The sequence below is a fragment of the Eurosta solidaginis genome, chromosome 4 (genome assembly GCF_040869045.1).
Source record: "Eurosta solidaginis isolate ZX-2024a chromosome 4, ASM4086904v1, whole genome shotgun sequence".
In the NCBI taxonomy this organism is placed as follows: Eukaryota; Metazoa; Arthropoda; class Insecta; order Diptera; family Tephritidae; genus Eurosta; species Eurosta solidaginis.
This window is the reverse complement of record NC_090322.1, coordinates 34,733,780-34,759,685: the sequence shown is the minus strand read 5'-3', so window position 1 is coordinate 34,759,685 and position 25,906 is coordinate 34,733,780. Positions and strand designations below refer to the sequence as shown.

General features: G+C 35.8%; 2 protein-coding genes across 4 annotated transcripts in view; one reads left to right on the top strand and one right to left on the bottom strand.

Annotated features, from left to right (window-relative positions):
• Positions 1–25,906, top strand: part of LOC137249591 (uncharacterized) — a 157,535-nt gene that overhangs the window by 85,179 nt on the left and 46,450 nt on the right. Inside the window, exon 4 of one of the 2 annotated variants that reach the window (XR_010952437.1) lies at positions 13,526–13,805. The exons of the other annotated variant lie outside the window; for it this stretch is intronic. The gene's annotated coding sequence lies outside the window, so the exon portion shown is untranslated. Of the gene's footprint in view, positions 1–13,525; positions 13,806–25,906 lie in introns of those variants that run through there. 2 annotated transcript variants of the gene reach the window in all.
• On the bottom strand, positions 5,909–13,760 carry LOC137249592 (uncharacterized). Of its 2 annotated transcripts, none has more exons than XM_067781221.1 (2): positions 9,547–13,760; positions 5,909–9,495 (listed from the first exon to the last, which is right to left on the bottom strand). In XM_067781221.1, the coding sequence occupies exons 1-2, from the start codon at positions 9,838–9,840 to the stop codon at positions 8,839–8,841; spliced, it is 951 nt and encodes a 316-aa protein (XP_067637322.1). In that variant the 5' UTR covers positions 9,841–13,760; the 3' UTR covers positions 5,909–8,838. The 2 variants fall into 2 exon arrangements, with proteins under 2 accessions (XP_067637322.1, XP_067637321.1); XM_067781220.1 differs by having other exon boundaries at positions 9,547–13,758.

Sequence of the window (25,906 nt, the reverse complement as noted above, 5' to 3'; positions counted from 1 at the left end):
CGTTTCGCTTGGCCAGTCATTAAGTGGCGCACCGCCCACAGCTTATCGCGTTCAGCGTAATTGTACGCCTCGTACATTTTCTAAGTCATCGATCCACTTGCGTATGTCTTGTAGCTCAGAGCGATCAAACTTGACCATCATAGCATCCAGAATAGCCAAATCTAACCGTTTTCCGTCGATGTCTAGCTCCCGTTGCAATAGTTGTAGTTCTCGTTTTTTGCGAGCGATAGCTAGTTGTCGGTTCCATAGGTCTTCCTCTTCAGCTTCTGATAGGCGCTGGTGGACGGTGACCGGCGAGCGTCTGGCTGCTGTAGTGCATCTGGTAGCTGAGAGGCATTAGCAAGGTTTTGTTGATTTAAGGCGTCGCGCTGGGTCCTTTCGTAAAGCGCACGAAGTTGCACTAAGGTGGCTGCATTATCAAACTCTACCTCTGCGTCTGCAAGTGCAGACATAAATTGATTGCGAGTCATACGATTTGCCATTTTCGCTTTTTATTTCCAATTATAATATTTTGTGATGATTACGCCGGCTGCAATGAGTATCACCCCACACCTGACTGTAATATTCGTTGCGGTTTGATGCGGTTTATTTTACAAAATTAAGTTTGTACACGTGCAACAAATCACAAGCCAGAATCAATAATCTCCTTCCGGAACCGGATATCAGCTGTCATCTTCCAACACCATTATTTGGAGGAGAACAGGGTTGCCACTCGGTTTGGGGTTACCAGTAGGCTTATTACACTTCTAAGTGCTTACAGTTTTAGTTTCTTAATTTTTTCACTGGTTTTCAATGTTAAAATTGAGTCTTTCGCGCACGTACTTTGTTCTCACTTTTATTTTTCACATTTTGCACACTTTTCTGCGTTTCTGTTTTGTCTTTATATTAGTGTTTCTTGCGTTTAGGAAAAAAATAAAAAATTTTTTATATTCAACTTTTAACAAATGCGAAGCGCGACCCCACTTCTGAGGATTATAGTGCAGGAATACCGAGTAAAATAAAACGATGTTTAATGCTCGACTGCTACATTACGATTTTACGATAAATGCTTAAAAGCTTAAGAAATTTGGCTACTGCTACAACAACAACAACAGCCAATATCTCCTTCCGTATCATAATAGGCATTTTATTTTCCGAAATAGCACTGTACACATATCCTTATAGTGTTTGGAGCATGTCGGAATAAAAGGCAATCAATGACCACAAACTGGTGCTATTTTATTGTCGGTTTGAACAGCTCTGCAATTTTCACACCGAGTGGCCCAACTCACGTTTCTAAGGTTACTTACTGTATTTGGTAGTTGACCAAATAATAAAAATATTTATTTTTTTTTTTAATTTTTTTTATTCATTTGAAGTATTTATTGCTTTTTGAAATAATATTCAAAATAAAGTAATTCATAAATAATTTGCAAAAATATAGTATATTTAAATAAAGTAGATAACCCTAGGCGGCCACCGTGGTGTGATGGTAGCGTGCTCCGCCTACCACACCGTATGCACTGGGTTCACACCCCGGGCAAAGCAACATCAAAATTTTAGAAATAAGGTTTTTCAATTAGGAGAAAATCTTTCTAAGCGGGGTCGCCCCTCGGCAGTGTCTGGCAAGCGCGCCGAGTGTGTTTCTCCCATAAAAGCTCTAAGTGAAAACTCATCTGCCTTGCAGATGCCACTCGGAGTCGGCATAAAACATGTAGGTCCCGTCCGGCCAATTTGTAGGGAAAATCAAGAGGAGCACGACGCAAATTGGAAGAGAAACTCTGCATAAAATCTCTTCGGAGGTTATCGCGCCTTACATTTGTTTTTTAGATAACCCTACTCTTATTAACGTTAAACAAATTTTTACTAATATTCTCCTTAGATTAAACGCGAAACCTGATGAATGAAGGCTTTTCTGCGTAAACAATTTATTCCATTAACTCAAGTATTTGCCGGTTTTGATAAAATCTTGCTATTATTATGATTGAATCATACGACCTCTTCGTATTTGCTGCGTCGTGGGGTTGCTGTATGCGCCCTTTAGAAAAACAGCGGATGCATGTAATAAGGATTTATGTACGTTCGGTTGCGCCAACCCGAACGTTCACGCATACTTCACCTGATTTATTTATTTCCACAAGAATACTTAAGTTTTTTGTTTAAATTATTTATTTTACTTATTAAAATAGTTCAGGCCCTTTTATTACAAAAGGTTTTATTGGGCACGCTTATAATAATCTGCGGCGCTCCATTGAATCTAGTAATATAATATTGGTTTGTGATACTCACTACAGTACCGTACTTTTATTAATTATATTTATTTTTATTAATACTTGTGCTTATTGTACGACTATTATTGCGGATATCAACCGATCTCAAGCAAGCGATTTACGGAATTACCTTTTGTGAGGTACTCCGATTTATGTGCTTCAGCACAATAAATGATTTGTTGGTGGTCGTGATTTAATATCAATTTTGGGACTGACAAACCTTGGTTAGGTGCTTGAACAACAGGGATTTATACATAAAAAAGTTCAATTCAAGGTCAGAGAATGCCGTTTCTGAATTTCAAGTTTCACGCGATCTGCGGTGCTTGACAACTAAGAAACACATGTTATATTTATATGCGGAGCCCACCATTTTGAAATTTCGACAAACGAAATTCAATTGTTCATCTTTAGTACTTGTTAAATGTTGTGAGAAGGAAGCTACGAAAGTACAGGATGCAACTGAATCGCTAATAAATTTCACATGTGAAAATGTTGCAGTGAGTATGAAAAGTATGATATGAAAATTCAAAGAAAACAATGTGTTTTCCTTCTAGAGCCAAATGAAGTTGCAGATGCCCTAAAAATTTCTCCACAGCATCATGAAATTGTAAAAGGCAAAAATAGCTTTAACTTGCTTGGTATTATGGTTAAACTGGTTAAAAGAATTGATATCTGTTGTAACTTATCTTTCTTAAAAACCCTTAAAGAATTGCGTGCCAAGAAAAGCGTGTCATAAAGCGGACAGCTTTTTTTATTAAAAAAAACTTTTCACAAAGTTAAGAATTTGGTCACGAATTTATTTGCTTATCAAATTGCATACTATTGGCAAGTTGAAATAAAGCAGTAGTAGAGTAGTCTATACGCAGCTAGCTTCAATCCGTTTTAATTGTTGGTCTACAAGGCGCGACAACAATTGCTTGTAAATTTAAATTAAAATATGTTAAACAATAAATTAAAACAACATGGGGCTCAAATTTTTGTTTTTCTACCCCCTCCCCCCTGCGTAAAAAATCCTGACGCTTGTTTGTTTCACTGTATTGCTCAAATTTAATATTTATTATTTGTTTCGTAGCTTCGTTTCGTTATGGAAACTGACGAAAAGAAACGCTACTTTGCAGACAGTCTGTTTAATTCCTTTCAGTATTTCCATCGCAATAAAAATACAATAATTTAATAAAGAAATTTCACAATCGTCTCAAAATCTGTAAATTTACAAATGTAAAAAAAAATATTTTTATAAAAAATATTGTTGATAGCGCTTTTTGCAGTATAAAGAAAATATTAGTTTTTTGGATGTTGCATTTATGTTGAACCATGTTTTGAGGATGAGCCCTTGTAATAGTAGTTAAGATAGAGCTTCATATCGAAGGCCGTGATGTTGGTTACCAAGGCAAACTGGCGGAACAGGCTCGCTCAAAATATTCTTATATATATATAATATTGATATACGGAAAGTAACACCTATGAATAAGTATAGCTGGGTATAAAAAAAAATAATTGCTGATAGAGAAATTTTCAAACTGAGAATTAATACAATTTAAACCAAATTTTCAGGTTTTAAATTTACTATCTAAAACTCATTTTCGTCACATATGCTGATTTAGGTTATCAAATATAGACCGACGAATTGCTGTTTTTTTGTTTGCAAATAAGTATTTTGGATTGATTTGGATATGATCTTTCTATTTATGCAAAAAAGTTGAAATTTGAATTCCTTATACGCGAATTGTATGCCAATCTTCGAAGAAAAAAATTCACATACCCACATTCTTTATTAGGACGGTAGTATTATGGGTCAGGTCGGTGGAGAAGGCCTCATCCGACGAGCTAGTGTGCGCAAATGAGCATGCCTTTTTACCACCGCCACTCACTGCCCAAAGAAGTAATATAACATAATTATTTGTAATAGGTGATGATGCCCACTTTTTCAAAATTCGATACCGTCCACATAATCAAATAAGAATAGTTTGAACAAATCCTACTCTGATATTTGGCAAGATTAAATTTATATTGCCTGGCGGCGAGTCCCAACCCAATTATTTTTTTTTTCAGTTAAATAAAAAAAAATGTTGTCTTTAGCTTTAACATTAAAGTACGTGTATTTGGAATATGATATGAAAAGGGTTACATTAAAAACTCAAGCGTATGCGTCGGCTTTTCTTTGCCATTTCATCTAAAACTTCATCAACGGTAACAATTTGATCACGGTGGATGCTTAGTGATCCACAGCCATTCAATCGATTTTCACTCATCGTGTTTCTCACATAGTTTTTAATCAGCCTAAGAGTTGAAAAAGATCTCTCGTTCGTTGCCGTTGTTAGTGGAAGCGTATACAAGATTTTCAACAACATGTGAACATTAGGAAAAGCCACAGAATCGTATTCCTGTAATATTAATCATAGATAAATTGATGAAAAAAACCGAAGTGCCTCCTTCAGGAATAAGTGGAATTCATGCTTTTCGAGCCTATGCATGAGATCTAACGTATGTATACGTACACATATAAAATTCAAAAGAAAGAAACTGATCGAATAGAAAAATATTTTATTTAAAAAAGTCATATCTACGCATGTGTTTTCTACATTTTAAAATGTGAAAAACACATTATTTTTTCATTTATCAAATAATTTGAATTTTGAAATTTATTAAATGTGTTTTTGATATGAAAAAAAATGTAGATATTACATTATAATAATGTGTTTTCCACATGGAAAGTAATGTCAAATTTCCATTATATTTCAAAATAGGAAATGTGTACTTCGAAAAAATGCTGTAAATTTAACATTATTTAAATGTGGAGAGTAAAATCAAACCACGAGAATTAGTATCGTTTAGTTCGGCAAACAAACAGAACCGTAAGCAATGTTTATATGTATGTTTATACGTAGCTTGTCGCCGTGACGTAAGGGCAGAAGAATCATGCAAATATTCAAACGCATGGAGTTTTCATATTTGCCTTATATTCCGATGAATGTAATCGCGGTTGAGGCAAACGAGCAAACGCCTGAATTGATGATATTCACGCATGCAAGAAGTTGGTTGATTTTAAATCAATGTCGATTATGTTCGTTTAAGCAAGTTGGATCATTGAACACGATCATGTTGCCGAATGTAATCGAACGTTGTTGTGTTCGATTTTTGCTATTCTCTGATATGTATGTAGATGCTCGTTAGGCAAATTTACAAGGAAACTTCTTTATGAAATTATAGTAAAATTTAACATGTACATACATTTGTATATTTAATAAATTGCAGAATTATTATGAAACAGAATATGATTAAAATATAAGTGTTCACTTCGTACATACATATGCTTGCATATTAAAAATATAATATCACCAACAAAGTAAATACGTAGCAGAATTATAAAGAAATTTATTAACATAGACATAAAAACATCAAATATTTGAATTGTGATCCTGATGCAAGGGGGTTTAAACCCCCAAACACACGTTAACATCATTTGAAGCTAGAATTTGAGTGTAAAACAAATGAGAACAATGAAACGAAATGATTCCAATAAGAACTGAGAACGATGATAATAAGTGATGAAAGAGTCGTGTGACATACTCATGATGTTAGGAGAGTATGTTACTAGCGCGAGTTACGTCTTTAGTGTGACGTTGGGCAGGGTACTTACGTTCGTTTACTCTAATAAATAAGTACTCGCCGTTTTCGATTGTTCAATTAATTGAATAGCGTTTAATTCAAAGATTTTGATTATTGTTACACAGTTAACTTAAAATTTCTGATTGTAACTATTAATACGTTGGTGGTTTTATTCAGAGGATTGTATTATTTTCAAATATGGACCAACGGTGTTGGATTCTGGGCAACAACTACCTTTTCAATAATTTACAATCCATCGCTTAACCTAAATACATAAGGCGTCTGTTAATATATTTAATTAAATTTAACCGCTTCCGATTCTTAAATAAAAAGACCGCCACGTTTTTATATTTCATTAATTTTTATATTTCAATTCCTTTCTTCTTTTACGACCCGTCACCGCAGAAAATCATATACTAATTGAACGTGTCTTAACTGACAAAATCAAATTCAAGTCAAAGAAATAAGAACATGAGTCCTGCTATAATTCATATATATGTATTAGGCTGGGTCGATTTATTAATCGATATCGCGCCATCGATTTTTCGATAGGATTTGGGCTTAGGAATAAAAAGTTCCACTAAGCATACCCAAAAAAATTATTTTCGAGCTGCAAAAAAAAAAATGACGAAAAGGTAAATTTTTCGACCAAAACGCTCCCAAAGCCCTAAAAATATTTTTTTTTTCAAAAAACTGTTATCGCCAACGTTTTTTTAACAGTTTTTTGAAAAAAAAAAAAAAAAATATTTTAGGGCTTTTTTTCCTAAGCCCAAATCCTATCGAAAAATCGATGGCGCGATATCGGTTAACTTTCGTCCATACAAATCGACCCAGGTTAATATGTGTACATTAAGAGTCTTAGGAATTAGGTATTTATATTGTAACGAATTTACTTGCAAATCCTTTTATTTGCAACCCTCTGCTAAGTTCGTATCGCTAAACTGTTGAATAAATAACTCCAATATTGAATAATTGCAAAATGGCCTTTATTACAGTACTTCACAATAACACTTATACTTTGCAACGAATAGCAAGCTTAATAACCAAACTGATTGATAGCTCAAATGAATACTATTCAAAATAAATCTGCTATAGCTCGCTAGATAGCGCTTAATCGAAATCTCAAATCAAACTGAATTACTTCTTACTCGCCTGCCCCGCTTTTATAGTTTACGCTGCATACTTCTAGGCTCTTCTATTTCCAGAAGTTACTAGTTAGTTTCGGCTAAAAAATCGCCAGCCACAACTACGTGCACAAATTAATGCTCTCTCTTGTGACAACTCAGATAAGATATATGCATGTGTTTGTGCATTGCCGCTCCGCTGCTCGTATACGTACATATGTGTAGACGCAATTATTTATTCGTTTATGTAGATACATAATGATTGAATTATTTATGTGAATGGTTGTAGTTTACAGTCTCTCGCGCATACATAGGCGTATAAGTAAATGCATCTGTGTGTGACATCTTTCGGCTGCCTTATATATGTGTATACATGATTTGATTATTGACGTAAATACTGCTTATCGTGGCCTTGGCATCGCCTTAGTGATGGTATAACTTAGTGATGTTAATATCCGTGACACTGCCTTCCACCTAAGTCTGATCGTCCCGGTCAGACAAATCTCTCGATCTAAACGCTGCTAATCTCTCCAAATGAACCACTTTCATTTTGGTTCGTGGTTTGGTAGTGGTTTGTATGCGGTACACTACATCGTTGATCCGTTTTACAACTTTGTATGGGCCTTCCCAGTTACACTGCAATTTGGCTGGAACACCTTTCCGCCGGTGAGGGTTGTTTAATAGTACCAAATCTCGCTCCAAGAACCCTTCCGAATTATTGTTCTCATTGTACCTGCGTTTGATCTTACTACTCATTATCCTTAGTTGTTCCCCCGCACTCTGTTGTTTGACCAATGAACTACTTCGCAGAGCTTGCGCTTGACGTATTGGCTTGACAGTATCGTTCCGCCGTTTCCCAACAGAAGTGCGCGATGGCTTGAAACCACCCTTGCATGCTTCCTTCAAAATTCTTGCAGTCGTTTTAGTGCGTCCATTAGGGTTAGTCAATGCCGGTGTTTTTCTCGCAGGTACTTTTGATTTCGCTTTGTTTGGCCCATTCGTTTCATCAACCTTTATCTTTGACTTCCGTGGCCTTTGTCGACTTTTCTCCACCAGTACTCGATTACTGCTGAAACCCTTTTCCAAATTGAAGTTAATTGGCACATCCTGGTTGTTATAGTGCATAATCCTTTTCTGCATGTCGATCCTGATGTCATAGTCAACTAGGAAATCCACTCCCAATATGACTTCATCAACGATTTCTGCCACAACGAATTTGTGTAGAACCATGACCTCCCCAATTAAGACCTCACATACCACTTCTCCCTGGACTTGGTTATACTCGCCAGTAATCGCACGCAATCTTGCTCCATGTAATGACTTTACTTTCCTGTTGACCAAATCAGATCGGATCAATGAATGAGATGCGCCCGTATCTACAGTCAGTACACGCTCCTTGCCATCCACATTTCCTTTGACGGTAAGACTGCTCGATTTCCTTCCAGTTTGCGAGATAGGTATCACACGACATTCCATAGCTGGGGCAAGTCCTCGATTTTTACATTTGACTCGCTCTTGTTTATCTCCTCCAGCTTTGCGTTTACGATCAGCAAAGTTGGAACTACCATGACCGGTTCTGCAATGACGTGCGATGTGACTTGGGTTACTGCACTTGAAACACTTCATAACTCCGGCATTATTTTGTTGTAATCCCTTCAGTGCTTCCAAAATTGTGTCTACCCAATCTGGTCTTTCCACTTCCACACGATGAGCTTTGTATGCTGGTTTACTCAATAGTGAGGCGGTTTCCTGAGTCAATGCATGTGATACCGTCTCTGCAAATGTTGGCTTTGGGTTTGCGTATATGGCTCGCTTCGTTTCCACATCCCGTATGCCATTTATGAAACTCTGGATTTTTACCCTTTCAGTGTATTCCACGGGTGCGTCCGCATTTGCAAGATGAGCCAATCTTTCAATATCTGAAGCAAACTCCTGCAATGTCTCATTTGCTTTTTGTAGCGGTTTTGCAACTCAATTTGGAATATCTGTTTTCTATGCTCGCTTCCATAACGTCGTTCTACAGCAGCCATCAATGCTTCATAATTGTTCCGCTCTCCTTCGGGAATCGTCTGTAGAATTTCCGCTGCTGGCCCCTTCAATGCCACGAACAGTGCAGCAACTTTATCTTCCGCATTCCAGTTGTTCACTGCTGCGGTCTTCTCAAACTGTAGCTTAAAGACCTGGAAAGGATCAGAACCGTCAAAGGATGGTGTTTTTACCTTTGTATTGCTTGCTGAAACAGCTGGGCGGTTTAATTGCAACTCTTGTACACGACCTCTCAAAGCATCCACCTCGGCTTCGATTTTTTCCTCAAACTGCGTTATTTTCTCGTCCATACGTGCTTCGAGTTTTGATGATATATGCGCCTCTTGCGCTTCGAGTTGTACTGTTATGCGTGCCTCTTGTTCTTTCAGTTGTGTCTCCATCTTTGATGTAATCTGTGTAAACATTTCTGCCATACGCGTTTCTTGTGCTTCAATCTTGGATGTTATGCGTGTCTCCTGCGATTCCAGCTGAGATGACATGTTGGTGGATATTTGTGATGACATTTCTGTTATACGTACCTCTTGCGCTTCCATCTTGGATGTTACTGTCGATGTTTGAGCAGTTATTGCAGCCAATATCATGTTCAAGTCTGTGCTGGTAACCGTCTGCGATGTTTCGTTTTTCTCTTCAATGTTTGTTGTTGTTTCGTTCCCATCAGGATAAAAGACAAACTCGTCCACATCAATTCCTTGCGACTCCATTACCTCGCGTAGCCGTGCTTGAAGTTCGATCTTATTGCCGGTTGTATTTAATCCACGGTTCTCCAACTCCTTTTTCAGTTGCTGGATCTTCAATTCACTGAACTTTGCCATGCCCAAGTTGTATTCCCAATCTTCGGAAACCTGCTATATATTACAACAAGCTATCTCGTTTTAACCAAAGCAATTAGTCTTGTTCATTTTGCATGTCACTGCAACAAACACACACATACATATGTGTACAAGTTATGTTCCTTCGGATTAAGGTAACAAAAAAATATATTTTTAGTAGGACAGCATGTCCGCATTTACTGAAGTCAAGTATAAACTTAAACTAGTGATTACAAGTAGTTGGTTTTTATAGTTATAAATTGCTCACTTAACAAAAATGCTTAATATTAAATTGTTTACTTAAGAATGTTTTTTATTTCATGTAGCAGACGCAATAGTTAAAGTGCTTTGCAATCATTTCCTGTTTACTAGATTTTGGATATTACTGTTGATGCGACGATTATTGACTTTGGTCAAAATCGGTGCATGTGTTAAATCTGCTATTGCGTAAAAATTAATGAAACTCGTGGTTAACTAATTGGAACGCGATTTCCTGTTTACTAGTTTTAGCTATTGTTGATGCGGCGATTATTGACTTTAGTCAAAAATCGGTACAAGTGTCAAGTCAGCTATTGTTGGGTGAAAATTAACAAAGCTCGTGTTAACTTTTCCCCTCTTAAGTCGATTGCCCTCAGTCGGCACAAATTTTACAAAGAAAAAATCATGTAGTAACTTGTAAATATGGGTTTTTAGGTACGTCTGCTACACGTTCCGTAGTTACGTGGAACTTTTTTTTATTTTTATTGTAGAGTGGCCATAACGATAATGGTAATAATTATTATATTAGTACTTATGCTAATTACATGTTTTGTTATGTTATCTTTTACTAGCAACCGAATGCCGCTCTTATGCTCTAAATGGCTTACATACATATAAAGTCTCAAGTTTTAGATTTAGATTTGTTTTGTTACTATCTTTGATATTAGTTATTAGGTTCGGTAGAACAAATGTATCGTAACTTCTTAGGTTTAGATTGCTGTAGGTTATGTTGTATATTACAATTTTACAGTTTTCAAATTTTATTAGGAATGTGCCTTTTTGCATAAATTTTAGTTTATTGCAATCGTGAGATATATTTCCATTAAAGTGTTTTAGTATTAATATTCATGGTTCAACTTCTACAACTACGGGTTTCGTTAAATATTTCAATTTACATTGAGCTTCCCTGAATTCTAAAATGTTAATAAGACATTCGTCATTTTTCTTGATCTAATTTTTCTCAAAGTTATTTTTTACATCTGGACTTTATATATGATTCTTATCATCTACGAGTACTTCATACTCGTTTAGTACAATTGACTTGTTTGAGGCGTTGGGAAGGGGTTCGAATCTTATTTTGGATAGGATGTTTGTGGAAAATTGTGGGATGAGTAGGGTGAGTATAATAATATTCTCTTGAAAGATGACGGCGACCTTAATATTCCTATAACTGTCGTAGTCCTTGATTAGATCCAGTTCAGTTTGAGTCACTATGTCGGTAGGGACTATACCTAGTTTACTGTTTACTAGAAAATATGAACTGTTCTATATTGTTTATGTGATTTCTTAAGAGTGTTATGTCATTGTTAATCCTGTACGTATGTTCGATGGACTGAACTTCGTCTTCTAATGTTTGTATTTTGTTTAACGTGGAATGTCGAAATGTCCCTATGTAGTCGCTTATAAGAGCTTATTGCCTATTTATATGGGTTGTAATATTGCCTATCTGTTGTGTCAAGAAACTGTTAAATCGCGTTAAGTTGATTGCATTGTCCGTGATTGTCCGTTCATTATTGTGTACCTGATCTAGTGCGTTTTTGATTTCTCGTTCGTCGTCACTTTCCATAGAACCTGCTATGAATTTCAAGCCTTTACCCAGTACGTTAATTAGTCCTCGTTTGGTTTTTGTGTGTGGGCGCAACCTATCTATTTTTGCTCTTAGTAGGAGAAAATTTTCGTTGATGGACTCCAAAACTTGCGTGTCTTCAAAGGAAGTTGTCTTTATAATTTTTATCTTGTCCGTAATACGTAACATCGTGTTTTCGTATGTGGTTAAGTTGATAAAATGTAGTACCTTGTCGTAATGGTTAATCGTCTTTAATTCTCCTGTCTTGATTGGTACATACCCGTTGTTGTTCGTTAGGTCCTGCACACTAATTTGTTGGCTTTTGACGCCAAGAACGAGTGTCCAGATGAAGATTGTCGTTAACAGCATTTTTCTGTGGAAGTTAGGGTAATTGGTTTAGCATTGTCTAATGTTTTTCTTGTGAACTATCCTGCCTGACTTTGTTTTAATGGCTGTGTTAAGGTTCTCTGCTACAATTTCTTTCTTATACCTAGCTGATAATTTATCTCCTAATCTCTTATTTATTTTTACGAATATAACGTCTCCTTCTGAAAAGGTTTTCGGGGTTTGTCTATCTTTATTGTGATAGCGAAGATCCTGCTGTTGTTTTTTCTGTAGTTTCTCCTTGATTTCCTGCCTATCTTTCTCCAGAAGGTCGGGGTCGCTACTAATTCTTCTCCCAAAAAATATTTCAATTGGTTTTTTCCTGTCGTAGAATGCACCGAGTAATTATACTCTTTAACGGATTTTTCTAATAATTCGCTGAAGGATCGGTGGCTTTGCTCCACTTGTAGACAGCGCATTATTTCCTGTAGGGTGGGGTGAAAGCGTTCGACTTGCCCGTTCGAACAACTAGTATATGGAGGTGTTCGATATATTGCTGTACCGAATTCGTTGTTAATCATGAAGTTTATAGATTCTGAGTTGAAGGATCTCTCATTGTCCATTACTATTGTTTCTGGTACTAAGGCAAAGAGGATATCCCTTATTGGTTGCCTTATGTCTTCGGCTGCTTTGGATCGAATAACCTTTGCTACTGCATATTTGGAAAATTTATCCACAGCTGTTAGAATTAGTTGTTTACCCATTATTAATATGTCCATATGGACTATTTGGCCTGGAAATTGTGGAATAGGTGTAGCTTGTATTTGAGGTTTTGGTGGGTTACGCTCGTATTTATTTTCTTTGCATTTAACGCACGATTTGATAATTTTTTAAATTTTGTTTGTCATTCCAGGAAAGTAATACCTTTCCAGAATTTGTGTTTTATTTTCTTTACTATTCCTGTGGGCTCTATTATGTGTTCTAATAATAATTTCCTCTTGCTCTTTTTCATCTGTTATGTTCTGAACCTCTACCTGTGTAAACCTGATGCGATATTTGCTGAAATGTATTGGGTATAATTCCTGTATTTTTCCCATTATGGGATCCTGCGTTTTAATGCAGTTTATTACTGATGGGTTGAGGTATCTCTTGAGGATTGAGATAAGCGTTTGATGGGAGAATTCTGGTTCTTTAATTATATGCTGATGGTATGTTGGAAATATTATTTAAAATTGGTAAGAGGAAACTTCTTTTTAAGAAATATTTGATTTTTCAAAGCGTTAATAGGTACTTCGACACTATATATTAGATTATGAGATGAACTGTCATCTGAATTTGTTGCCATAGACAAAGTGTTAACACGTTTCATTATGGGGTATTCTTGATAGGGCGTCGGCCACTACATTTTGTTTGCCTGGCTTATAAAATAGCTCGTAAGAGTATTCCACAGCTTTTGCTCCACTGATTTTAGGGAGGTATTTAATTTTCACTAAATCAATCACTATCACTGACATTTCGATATCTTGTGTTTTCTTATAGCTCGGGCTGGTACATGGTACCACCGGTTCGTGTTGCACTACTGGGGGCCGTTTCTATAATCACGAGTATCACTACCGCGAGTCCTTATTTTTATAGGACTTTTTCCTTTTGCTCGACGGGAATCCTTACTTGTTCCTTTCGGAATTTTTACGCGAATTTTGGCTCGAGCGCCAGTTATGTTCCTTCGGATTAAGGTAACAAAAAAAATATATTTTTAGTAGGACAGCATGTCCGCATTTATTGAAGTCAAGTATAAACTTAAACTAGTGATTACAAGTAGTTGGTTTTTATAGTTATAAATTGCCCACTTAACAAAAATGCTTAATATTAAATTGTTTACTTAAGAATGTTTTTTATTTCATGTAGCAGACGCAATAGTTAAAACGCTTTGCAATCATTTCTTGTTTACTAGATTTTGGCTATTACTGTTGATGCGACGATTATTGACTTTGGTCATGTGTTAAATCAGCAATCATTGCGTAAAAATTAATGAAGCTCGTGTTAACTAATTGGAACGCGATTTCCTGTTTACTAGTTTTAGCTATTGTTGATGCGGCGATTATTGACTTTAGTCAAAAATCGGTACAAGTGTCAAGTCAGCTATTGTTGGGTGAAAATTAACAAAGCTCGTGTTACCTTACATATATCACATGAATTTATATTAACATACATATAAGCGTAAGGGAAACTCACATTAGTAGTGGTGGGATTATTTTGGAATTATATTCGAATAAACGAATAAATTTATTCGTTTCAAATAATCCGAATAATATTCGAATTTTTTATTCGTTTATTCGCTTTCATTTATTCGAATTCCTTTCCTTATTATTCGGATAGTACTATCCGGAAAGTGCGCACTATCCGGATACTTCGAATAGTAAAATAAAAGCCATTGCGTTTATGTTACGCTCATCGCTTGTGCAGATGAGCATGCACATATATGTATACGTACATATATTTATGTGTGTATAGATGCATATGTGAATATATTTTTGTTTGTTTGGGGTTGCTTTGTTAATATTCATTTATTTAGTTACATATATTTACGTAACCAAAGTTGTGCTTGCTAAGTTGCTTAAGCTAGAAATAGTTTTCGGGGTCGTTTACCACTGTACTGATCATAGAACTTTGTTTATTAGTAAACAGGTGTGGAAATGTTCATACATAATAGTACATGTAAAATATGTACCTAATTTTAATAAGATTAATATGGTAGGGATTTTTGTTTCCCATATACATATATACATATGTATGTATGTAAGTTGTATGGAAAATTTTTGTTTTGATATCTTTTGGTTTGTATAAACATCTAATTGGTCACCATTAACCCTAGGACTTCTACCCAAGTACAGGTGTGGCCAGTAGCTACTTTGGAGTGATGTAGCTCCTAAATCGCTAAAGATATTGACTTGAATTTTTTGATCTAGGAAAACGAAGTAGATCTACGTCGATTGGTGTCATTGATGAGATATAAGCTTTCAAAGTTGACACCTACGACTTCTTATACCCGGGTACAGGTGTGGCCACTAGCTTTTTTTCTTTTTTTCTCATTTTTTGAAGGAAATAAATTTGTATTTATTATTTTCTTTATAAAATATTATTTTATTGATTATTTCTTATAACTTAATATGCAAACAAATTTAAATTATTCAATTGTCTTCATTATTTTCACAAATATTACATGTAAATGTATTTGAAGAATGCTGTATGCATATTGGGCGCTGACATATTCTGCACATGTTACGCGTTCGCCTTCTGTGTTGGTCATGGATGTAGCAGAGAAAACAGCTTCCAACCTGCTGTTTCTTTGGTTTTGCACCAGCAACTGCAGACGTTGATGGCCTATTGTCAGCACCTCCTTGCAAGGCCGTACTTATGAAACTCGCGACTGCAATTTTTGTGTTGAAGTTCCGCATCACTTGCTGATTCACCGACCGCTCTTCAATTATGGGCATAGACAGTTCCTTGGCGAGCTGGCGAAGAAATCTCTTACGCTTCGCATTGGTGCATCTGATGTTGGGATTATTCTCATAATATATGATGTACGCTGCCAATGCCGTCAAATCAATCATATTGAAGAATAGGGACAGCGGCCAACGCTTTGTCATCCTTTGGCAAGTATATTCTCCAAGCAATTGGTCCATCACGTCCACTCCCCCTTTTGTCTTGTTATAAAACTCGATCATTTCTGGTTTGCCGCTTTCGCCAATGTGATCATCGTCATGCATTGATGATAGTAATATAACTGTCCTGTTTTTTTTCGGCACATAGGAGCAAATGGATATGTTGGGCCTAAAACCGAATGTACTTGACCTCTCTGCACGATCTTTGTGTGCCAACATCTTTGGTATGTAGGGCTTATTTTTCCGCAGAGTTCCAACTGCCGCCAAATTCATGGATGACAAGCTTTCCAGTAGATTTAGGGATGTAAAAAAATTGTCCATCGTTATATTTCCATGCAGTGGATATGCGTTTTTGGCATCACATACCCACCACACTTTTTTTTTTTTTGTTTTTTAACTCGGACGTTGTGGCAGCGCGCTGCCCTCAAGTGGCCCGATGAAACCAGGCTAATCCTGTTTTTTTTTTTTTTTTTTTAATTCATACGTACTTTTTTTGTTTTTATTTTTTTTGTTGTTTTTTTTTTTTTATTTATTTTTTTTATTTTTTTTGTATCCTATTTCTTATTTATGTGTTACTTATAATTTTTTTGTTACCGAGTCTTTGAGAGGCAGTGGCTTCTTAAGCGCCGAGATCTAAAACCGCTCAGCTACAGAGAAACTCATCAGCTGAGAAATATAGATTCACAAAATACAATAGACTAAAAGTATAAATATAATTTTTTAATTATTAAGAGAAGATAGAACCGTCTTTTTTATGGCAAAGAGCGAGTCCGAAACATCAATTATTCTCGAGTGAGAGTTATAATCTTCACACAAACATAGAAAAGGTTCGTGTAGTTGGAAATTGCTTCTGCATTGTTTAAGAATTATAGGTTTATAATGCCTTGAAACTCGGCATGGAACATTCAAGTTTACTTCGTTCAATAGAAATGGGCTTGAAATCGATCCATTTAAAAGTCTAGCCATAAATAGTACACCTAGCATTTCTCTACGACTTGCAAGGGTAGGAAGATTTATTAGTTTTAATCGATTAGTGTAAGGAGGAAGATTATACGGAGAGTCCCACTGAAGATTTCTAAAGGCGAAAAGTAAAAACTGTTTTTGAATTGATTCTAGTCTATCCACATGAACTTGATAACGCGGATTCCAAATTATCGATCCATATTCTAATATCGGCCTCACCAATGATGTAAAAAGGGTTTTTGTAACGTAAGGATCACAAAACTCCTTTGCCCATCTTTTCACAAATGCTAAAACTCCTCGCTTTATTGACTGTGGCATTAATATGAGGGTTGAAACTAAGTTTGCAATTCATTGTAACTCCCAAGTCGACAAAAACATCAACGCTTTCCAGAGTTTGGCCATTAATTGTGTAGGAAGCTGGCTGTATGTTCCCACGTGAAAAACACATGGATTTACATTTTTCTATGTTGAGAGGCATAAAATTCGCATTACACCAAGTAACTAAACGATTTAAATCCGCCTGGAGTACAGAACGTTCTTCAACCGACGCGTATGACTTAAAAAGTTTTACGTCGTCGGCATACATTAAAATATTAGAATATTTTATAGTTGTGGAAACATCGTTTATAAAGATCAAAAACAGAATAGGACCGAGATGGCTGCCCTGAGGCATACCGGAGGGGACATCGATGACATTCGAACAAATTTTTTTAAAAATGACTCTTTGAGTTCTACCGCAAAGATAGGAGGAGATCCAGCGAGTTAGGCCAGGTTGAAAACTAAGCAATTCGAGTTTATAAACAAGTAATGAGTGGCGTACTTTGTCGAATGCTTTTCTGAAATCAGTGAATATAACGTCGGTATGATGATTGTTTTTAAACCCATTAAAGACGTGAGTTGTAAATTCAAGCAAATTGGTTGTGGTTGATTTGGCTCTACAAAAACCATGCTGAGAACTATCTATCAATGTAGAAATCGAAAATGTAAGGTGATTAGTAACGATTGCTTCGAAAAGCTTAGGGATAGCGGAGAGCTTTGCTATTCCACGATAGTTTTCAATAGACGACTTGCTTCCTTTTTTATGGAGTGGGATAAGAAAAGATTCCTTCCAAGCCGTCGGGAAATGCCATTTTTTAAAGAGAGGTTAAACAGATCAGTAAGGGGCTGGTAAATGTATTCCGCACATTTTTTAAGAAAACATGTTGGGATCAAATCGGGACTGTATTTGAAGGATTCTTTTAGGGTCTTTAGATGTAGTAGAACATCTTCAGGCAGCAAATGTGGGGCATATATTGAGTTACTAGAATGGAGCTCATACGGATACTTTGTAGGTGATGAATCAACCACAGCAGAGTAATTAGAGTGAAAGAATTGAGCGAAGAAGTTTGCAATCTCTTGATCGTCGCTGGAAATGCTATTTCTAAACTTCATGGCAGAAGGAAATCCGTTAGTTCTGCGTTTAGAATTTACGAAATCATGAAAAGACTTCGGGTGGCAAATAATGTTTCTTTTAATTTTACATATGTAAGCTTTATAACACTTTTTATTAAGTTCAAAATACTTATGACGGAAAATAGCGTATTGTGCATAATGAGAATGTAAACCGGTTCTCTTATATAATTTGAATAAACGTGATTTCTTATTTTTTAAAGCTTTTAAATCTTTACTAAACCAGGCTTGCACTGGTTCAATGTACGAGCATTTGCGTTTGGGCACATGTTTTTCAAATAAAGTATAAATGGTTTTATTAAAATGTAAAACGTTTTCCTCTACATCCTCTTTATATCGAGGCCAAGTTATCTGAGAAAGCTCTTTATTTAAATTGTTGAAATTAGTTTTGGAAAAATCAAAGCATCTGGTAGAGACACATGTTTTCGTTGCTTATGATTTCGTAAGTTATCTCAAGAGAAGGATGGTAAGCGTCTTCTCGCAAAACAAGAGGTTCACACCGATTTATAGAGAATTTAGATATGTCGTCAACAAATGCTAAGTCTAAGAATTTTCCATACTTATTTGGAAAGAAGTTGATCTGATTAAGGCAAAGATCAGTAATTCCATCCAAAAAGTCATTGTTATGCATCTTGGATGATACGGGGACAATATTGTGATCAACGGTATTCCAAGATATATGTATGTGGCAGGTTAAAGTCGCCTAAAACAATCATTGAGTCCGTGGACTTTATCATCGAATTGACTGATTGTAACAGTGAAATATGGTGCATATACACTGATAGATCAGAAGACGGTGGAATATAGCAAACGGCTAAGTAAATATGACCCCGGTCTAGTAAGATTCGGATGCAATTAAACTCGATGGAATCAACTTCGGCTAAATTAACATCTTCAGATGGAATTGAAGAATGTACAGCTAGCAAGACACCACCTCCGGTCCTATTTAAGCGATCATTTCTATAGGTCTGATACTCACCACAAAAAATTTCGGAATTTAAAACATTGGGTTTCAGCCATGTTTCGGTAAAAGCAATAATATCATAGTTACAGTGAATGGTTTTCAAATATGTCAGTTAATTTAGTATTTAAGCCTCTAACGTTTTGATAGTAAATGCTTAAGCAAGATATTAAATTAAGTTTTTTGGATCGGAACTTTGAGGAGGAATTTTTGCTACATTTTGGGTAATCTCAATAGTCTTATGCACAAATTCGCGACCAAAAGCCCCTGGCGGCTAAAATGCGCTGTCCAAAAGTTTATCAAAATCTTCTGAGAAGACATCAATTCTAAATGAAGAAATGTTCCTTTCGTAATTAAATTTAAATTTTCTTAAAGTCATGCCGTCAGCCTTAATTTTCGAAGTGACATAAGACTTGATATCCTCAACGGAAGTGTCTTAGTCAAAGCGAGATACAAAAATCGATTTTTTGAGCGGGACTAGAACCAGCTTCTTAGCCGGTGCTACTGAATAAGAAGTCACAGATTGAGAAGTTACAGTTTCAGAAGTTACAGTTTGAGGCTCTTAGGTTTTTTCCGCGGCCTTAGAAGTGGATGGAACCACAGCTTGCGGATTAGGGGAAGCCAAGTCTATGAGCTCCACTTGCGGAAGATTAATGTTCTGAGCAGGATTAAGATTCAAAGCATTAGGTGAGTCTTCAGAATGTTTTTGATTATTATCGCGGTTGTCTTTATTTCTATTTAAACAATGCGGTAACTCATCCAAACACTTGAAGGATTTTAACAAGCTATCGTATTGATTGAACTTTTCCGTGATTATGGAAAACTCTTTAGCAATATCAGAAAACGCATTTTGATGCCATGTTTTGCCGGTTTCGATGGGATGTATTGCGTGAGACGGGTGCGGCCACGATATGGAAAGAGCTGCTCGTCTACCGTTAGATATTCACTTGGCTTATATGACTGCTCAATGTTGTAGTTCATCATGGACCACAGCTCGGATATTGGTGCAGCTTTGTCAGTTACCAAACGTTGTGCCCGTGTGTTGCCATCGTCAAACCTTATAAACCGCAGTATGGCCTGACAGCGGTTAATGCCCATTGACGCACGATGTAATGGACATTTTTCCACCGACCACAAGTCCGGCGCACATTCGGCATTGCTGCGGTTAGCGCCAGTCATAATAAGCACTCCAATGAACGCATACATTTCGCTCAAAGTAACCTTCTTCCATGTTTTTGGTTCCGCCTCTGGATGTTTTGCGTTTCATTCCGCATATGTAGTTTCTGCTTTTTTGTTGGTGTAGCGTACTATAATATCCACCATTTCCGGAGTCATAAAACATTTATAAGTATTGACTATTGACATCATAGTAGTTGATCTTGCGGGCCCACTTCGCTGTCGAAAAATATTTTGTTGCCTAGTTTGGCGTACAAGTCGTGACTGTGAGCTCCATATGGTACTATCACGTGCTACGAATTCAGCTGCACGCAAATTAATCTCCTCAGAATCATCTGCAGCATCGGATTCATTGTCAAATTTTTCGTAATCAGCCTCATCTACCTGGGCATTGTCAATTGTGTAATCAGGGTCTTCTAAATCCGATTCAACCACGCCATCTGCTACTGCTACTTGTTCGCTTTCATCCCCTTCAGGGTCGGAAAATAATTCATCATCTGAGATTTCGTCAAACAGGTTTTGTATGTACTGCTCTTTTTCAGCGTCAGATAATCTATATAAAAATAATTAATTTTTATTCCATTTATGAAATTATATTTGAGTTATTTGAATTTACCTCATATATTGATTCGAAGACAAATATTCCATGTTGCTTCTGCTATCCATGTTGTAATATTTTAAATTTTTTCTGACTTGTTATTTTCACAAATATAAATCAACCTCACACTTCAAAAGAACGCTTTACAATGAATATAAACTCGCAAAACTGCCGTTTATATAGCTGCAACCCTTAAGTTTCTGGAAGCATTTCTTACCTGCCAGGTAGTTGGATTATATCAAATGTTGTTTGTCAGCAAATTCTAGCAAGGGTACAATATAATGTCTTCTTCTAAATAATTCAGAGTGCGCGAAAAAGGTTGTATTCTAAAAATTCTAACAACAATAGAAATTATTGACTTCTTAGAAATAACTTAGAATGCGCGCAATTCTTAGAAGCAGGCTACAAATATATGTTTATAACTACTTAAAATGTTCGTAAGACAGTCAGCTACAACATTGCATTAAAAAAAATAACTTGTTTCTCAGAAAAAATGAGAAAAAACGGGTAAAACAGGCTACTGGTCACACCTGTACCCGGGTATAAGAAGTCGTAGTAAAAGTTGGGTATAAATCCTAGGGTTAAAAAAATATTTTTACATGTCATTGTCAACATTTTTTGCGAAGTCTGATGAATCAAAAGTTATTTAAGGTCAATGTTAATGAAAACTTTGGAAACAAATTTCCTAAAATAAAGTTTGAAGCAATCCATTTTAAACGTAACAAAATTCTAGTGGAATTAGTGACTAGTTTCAAAAACGGCTGTCTGTCTGTTTTTGCCGCTCCTTAAAATTTTGATTGTCCTTGAACGCGTTAAACGCTGTAATATAAATACTCAAATGTGCATGTAGGCATAGACATATGTACATGTTGTATTCTTGCAGATTCCTTTGAAATTAGATTCATATACAAGTGCATGTGATTATCTTTATGTGTATGTATATGTATTCAAGAAAATGCGCAAAGGGTCATATGAAATAAGAATCCCACCTACTTTTACGGTTAGTGTGGGTATCATGTTTATTTTTTTTTTTTTCATTTTGTTGATGCTTGGACTAGCTGAGTATTCGTGCTTGCGGATGAAATTCTTTTCTTTTAAATCTTTTGGTTTTTGCAATACTTTTATGTGTGCATACTCGTGTATTCTACCTGCTACTGACTGAACTAACTACTGCTACTGACTGATCACAGTCCTACAACCATAAATACATACGTGTAGGTAATTCTAAGACGTAAATTTGCATATATATAGATGGAAATATTCAGCCAAATTTTTCCTTCGGTTTTAGTTGTGGTTTCTTAATCGATCATGTATATGTTCTTTATCTTTCTTTAAATGCCGCGCTTGAAAATTTCGTTAACAATAAATATTAACCAGCATTGTCCTTTTATATCCTGCATCGAGTAACTTATTCATAATTAAAAAACGACACAATGGAAAGTATAAAATGAGGATACCATCTTCTTTTTGTTGATGGTGTGGGTAACTATACTCCGTATAGAACAGAAGACAAATCACTTATCACAAATGATCAGTAGTATTTTGAGGTTTATTTCGAGTTATAAGACATTTAAAAAGCAAAAAACCGTAACCTTTGCCCTTCAAAGTGAACATTTCTAATTTCATGATAAAATTTCTTTTATTTATTTCTTTTATATACATACATACAATAAAAACAATCTTAGCTTAATTACTCATTTCAGTGTCACATAAAGCTGATTTTCTTATTTATATATATGTAAATGATGACTTAGTTCTAAAATCTGTGTAAATATTAATTTTTATTTTTATTTTGGTGTAAAAATATTAAAGCTGATACAAGATATGGTATAAGTTTACTTCTTGAAGGCTTGACAATATTTACAGCACTTGAGAAAACTCGCGCGAAACTTGCTGAGGTAGCTGGTATGGCAAGATATTTATTTGCCAGCATAGAAAGTAAGCGATATTGCTTTTCATGATCCTTCCACCAAATTCTTGCCTCTAAATTGTGGTTTATTTGAGGCTCTGATATACATATATCTTTCGTACTCATCCTGCATTTCGTTTATGTTGTCGCCACAAAGAAGTATATCCATCACTGTTGGTGCATCCTGAGCGACCGAAGTTGACGGCGTGTTTATACCGGATTGATATAGTTCTTTTGCCGTTGTACATATATTCGCTCTGAACTCCTCTGAACTTTCAAAAAGTAAATTCTTATATCGTGGATCTAAGAATGATGCGATGTGATAGGGTTCGACGGATCGTGTTTCCAATGTTGTATAAAGCCCAAACCGTTGAACCAAGTCATCCGTAATTTTGTTTTTGATATCCTTTACAAAACTGGAATCATTGCAGTTCGGTCTGAGGTGTTTGTATACTAAACTATTTATAATTGGCTGAACTAAAGATATTGTTATAAATAATAGCTTCAGAGCACAACACAGTTGTTGCCTTCTCTAAAGGCTGCAACAAATTACAGACGTCACTTAGCTTCAGCCATTCGTCCTCAAAAACTTCAATTTTTTGGGCCGTTCGACCATCAAACAAATCTATCTGCAAGCACTGCCTCCAATGATGGTCTCAGGCTTATTAACCGCTCGACCATATAAAAACTGGAATTCCATCTTTTGTATTAGAGACAGTGTTGGTTTTCCAAGTTGCTCAAGGTGTTTCTCTAGTGCTGCAGTTCTTTTTGACGAATGGTTGAAGGCACTTACTAAATTTGAAGCCTTTTTTAAGAGGTTCCTACAGTCTTCCAGCTCCATGGCTTTTTTAATGCTTAACTGCACCGTATGTGCTGCACAAGCCACGTTGCCTATGTCCTTGCTTTGCAAATTCCGAACCGCGTTTGTCACATTTTTTGCATTATCGTGCACTACAGCTGATATTCTTCCGGAAATTCCCCATTCCTCTATGGAGTCCAGAAGAAAGTTGCGCAAGTTTTCCGATGTGTGACTTGAACCCAATTCATCTGTTTTCAAATTCATTGAATGTAGGATCCAATCAGAATCAAAATAATGCGCTACAGACAAAATTTTTATAAAAAAAAATGTATAGTATGTATATTATAACTTTTTATTTTTCCAAAACAGTTTTTCAATTACAATATAAAAAATTTTATTTTAAGAAATTATTTTTGGCATAACTCTTAGAACGCTCGAAAAAATACCACGTATGAAAAAAAATATTTACATAAGACTGGCCGCAAGCCAACCATAAATAGATATATTGTAGACAACTAAACTGTTATTGTGACGTAGGAATCTAACGCCCTTGAAGTCCAACCATCTGTGGTTAGGGCTATATATGTATCAACCTTGCCAATGACATCTTGGCTAATTCGTCAAAGTACAGAGCTTCAATTGGTTTCCGAATAGTTTTCCGACAAGGAACTTTGTAGCTTAGCTCCAAAGTACTCATTAAGGACCTAAATCCTTCATTTTCAACAAACGGCGTCGGCAGCATATCCAATGTCAACATTTTCGTTAACGCCTGTGTTATCAGTTCCTGCCGGCCTAGACTGATATTCCAGGAATTGCTGATTGATGTACTAACTCGTGACTGCCGTTTCCCGTTTGGTGGCAAAATTTCTCCAAAATCATCAGTAGCATTGATGCTTGAAGTTGCTTGCTGATAATCAACTCCATAACTGAGTTTGTGCTTGAAGTTATAATGGTTCCATAAACAAGTAGTGGATCCCATGTGTTTTAGCACAGCATTACAATAATTGCAGGAGGCTTCACCAGTGTTTTCCACGATTGTAAAATGTTGCCAAACTTTGCTTCTGGGCATTGTAATTTTTTTAAATGTCTTGATTTATGCTTGGATCAACAACGTTCTTGCTTGAAGTGTGAAACTTTTATTTTAAGCATATTTTTTTAAGTGATCTGCTGTAACGATTGTAGTTAGGTCAGTCAGTAGCAGTTAAAGTTTTCTATTCTATTCGATGAAATACGTACATACTTATGTACATATAAACATCGCGATGCAGGATATAAAAGGACAATGCTGGTTAATATTTATTGTTAATGAAATTTCCAAGCGCGGCATTTAAAGAAAGACAAAGAACATATACATAATCGATTAAGAAACCACGACTAAAACCGAAGGAAAAGTTTGCCTGAATATTTCCATCTATGTATATGCAAATTTACGTCTTAGAATTACCTACACGTATGTATTTATGGTTGTAGGACTGTGATCGGTCAGTAGCAGTAGTTAGGTCAGCGGCAGGTAGAATACACGAGTATGCACACATAAAAGTATTGCAAAAACCAAAAGATTTAAAAGAAAAGAATTTCATCCGCAAGCAAGAATACTCAGCTAGTCCAAGCATCAACAAAATGAAATGAAAAACAAAAATAAACATAATACCCACACTAACCGTAAAAGTAGGTGGGATTCTTATTTCATATCACCCTTTGCGCATTTTCTTGAATACCTATACATACACATAGAGATAATCACATGCACTTGTATATGAATCTAATTTCAAAGGAATCTGCAAGAATATAACATGTATGTACATATGTTAGAATATGCCTACATGCACATTTGGGTATTTATATTACAGCGTTTAACGCGTTCAAGGACAATCAAAATTTTAAGGAGCGGCAAAAACAGACAGACAACCGTTTTTGAAACTAGTCACTAATTCCACTAGAATTTTGTTACGTTTAAAATGGATTGCTTCAAACTTTATTTTAGGAAATTGTTTTCCAAAGTTTTCATTAAGTTAACATTGACTTTAAATAACTTTTGATTCATCAGACTTCGCAAAAAATGTTCACAATGACATGTAAAAATATTTTTTTAATGGTGACCAATTAGATGTTTATACAAACCAAAAGATATCAAACTATATGGGAAACAAAAATTCCTACCATATTAATCTTATTAAAATTAGGTACATATTTTACATGTACCATTATGTATGAACATTTCCGCACCTGTTTACTAATAAACAAAGTTCTATGATCAGTACAGTGGTAAACGACCCCGATAACTATTTCTAGCTTAAGGCGCAAGCACAACTTTGGTTACGTAAATATATGTAAATAAATAAATGAATATTAACAAAGCAACCCCAAACAAACAAAAATATATGCACATATGCATATATACAC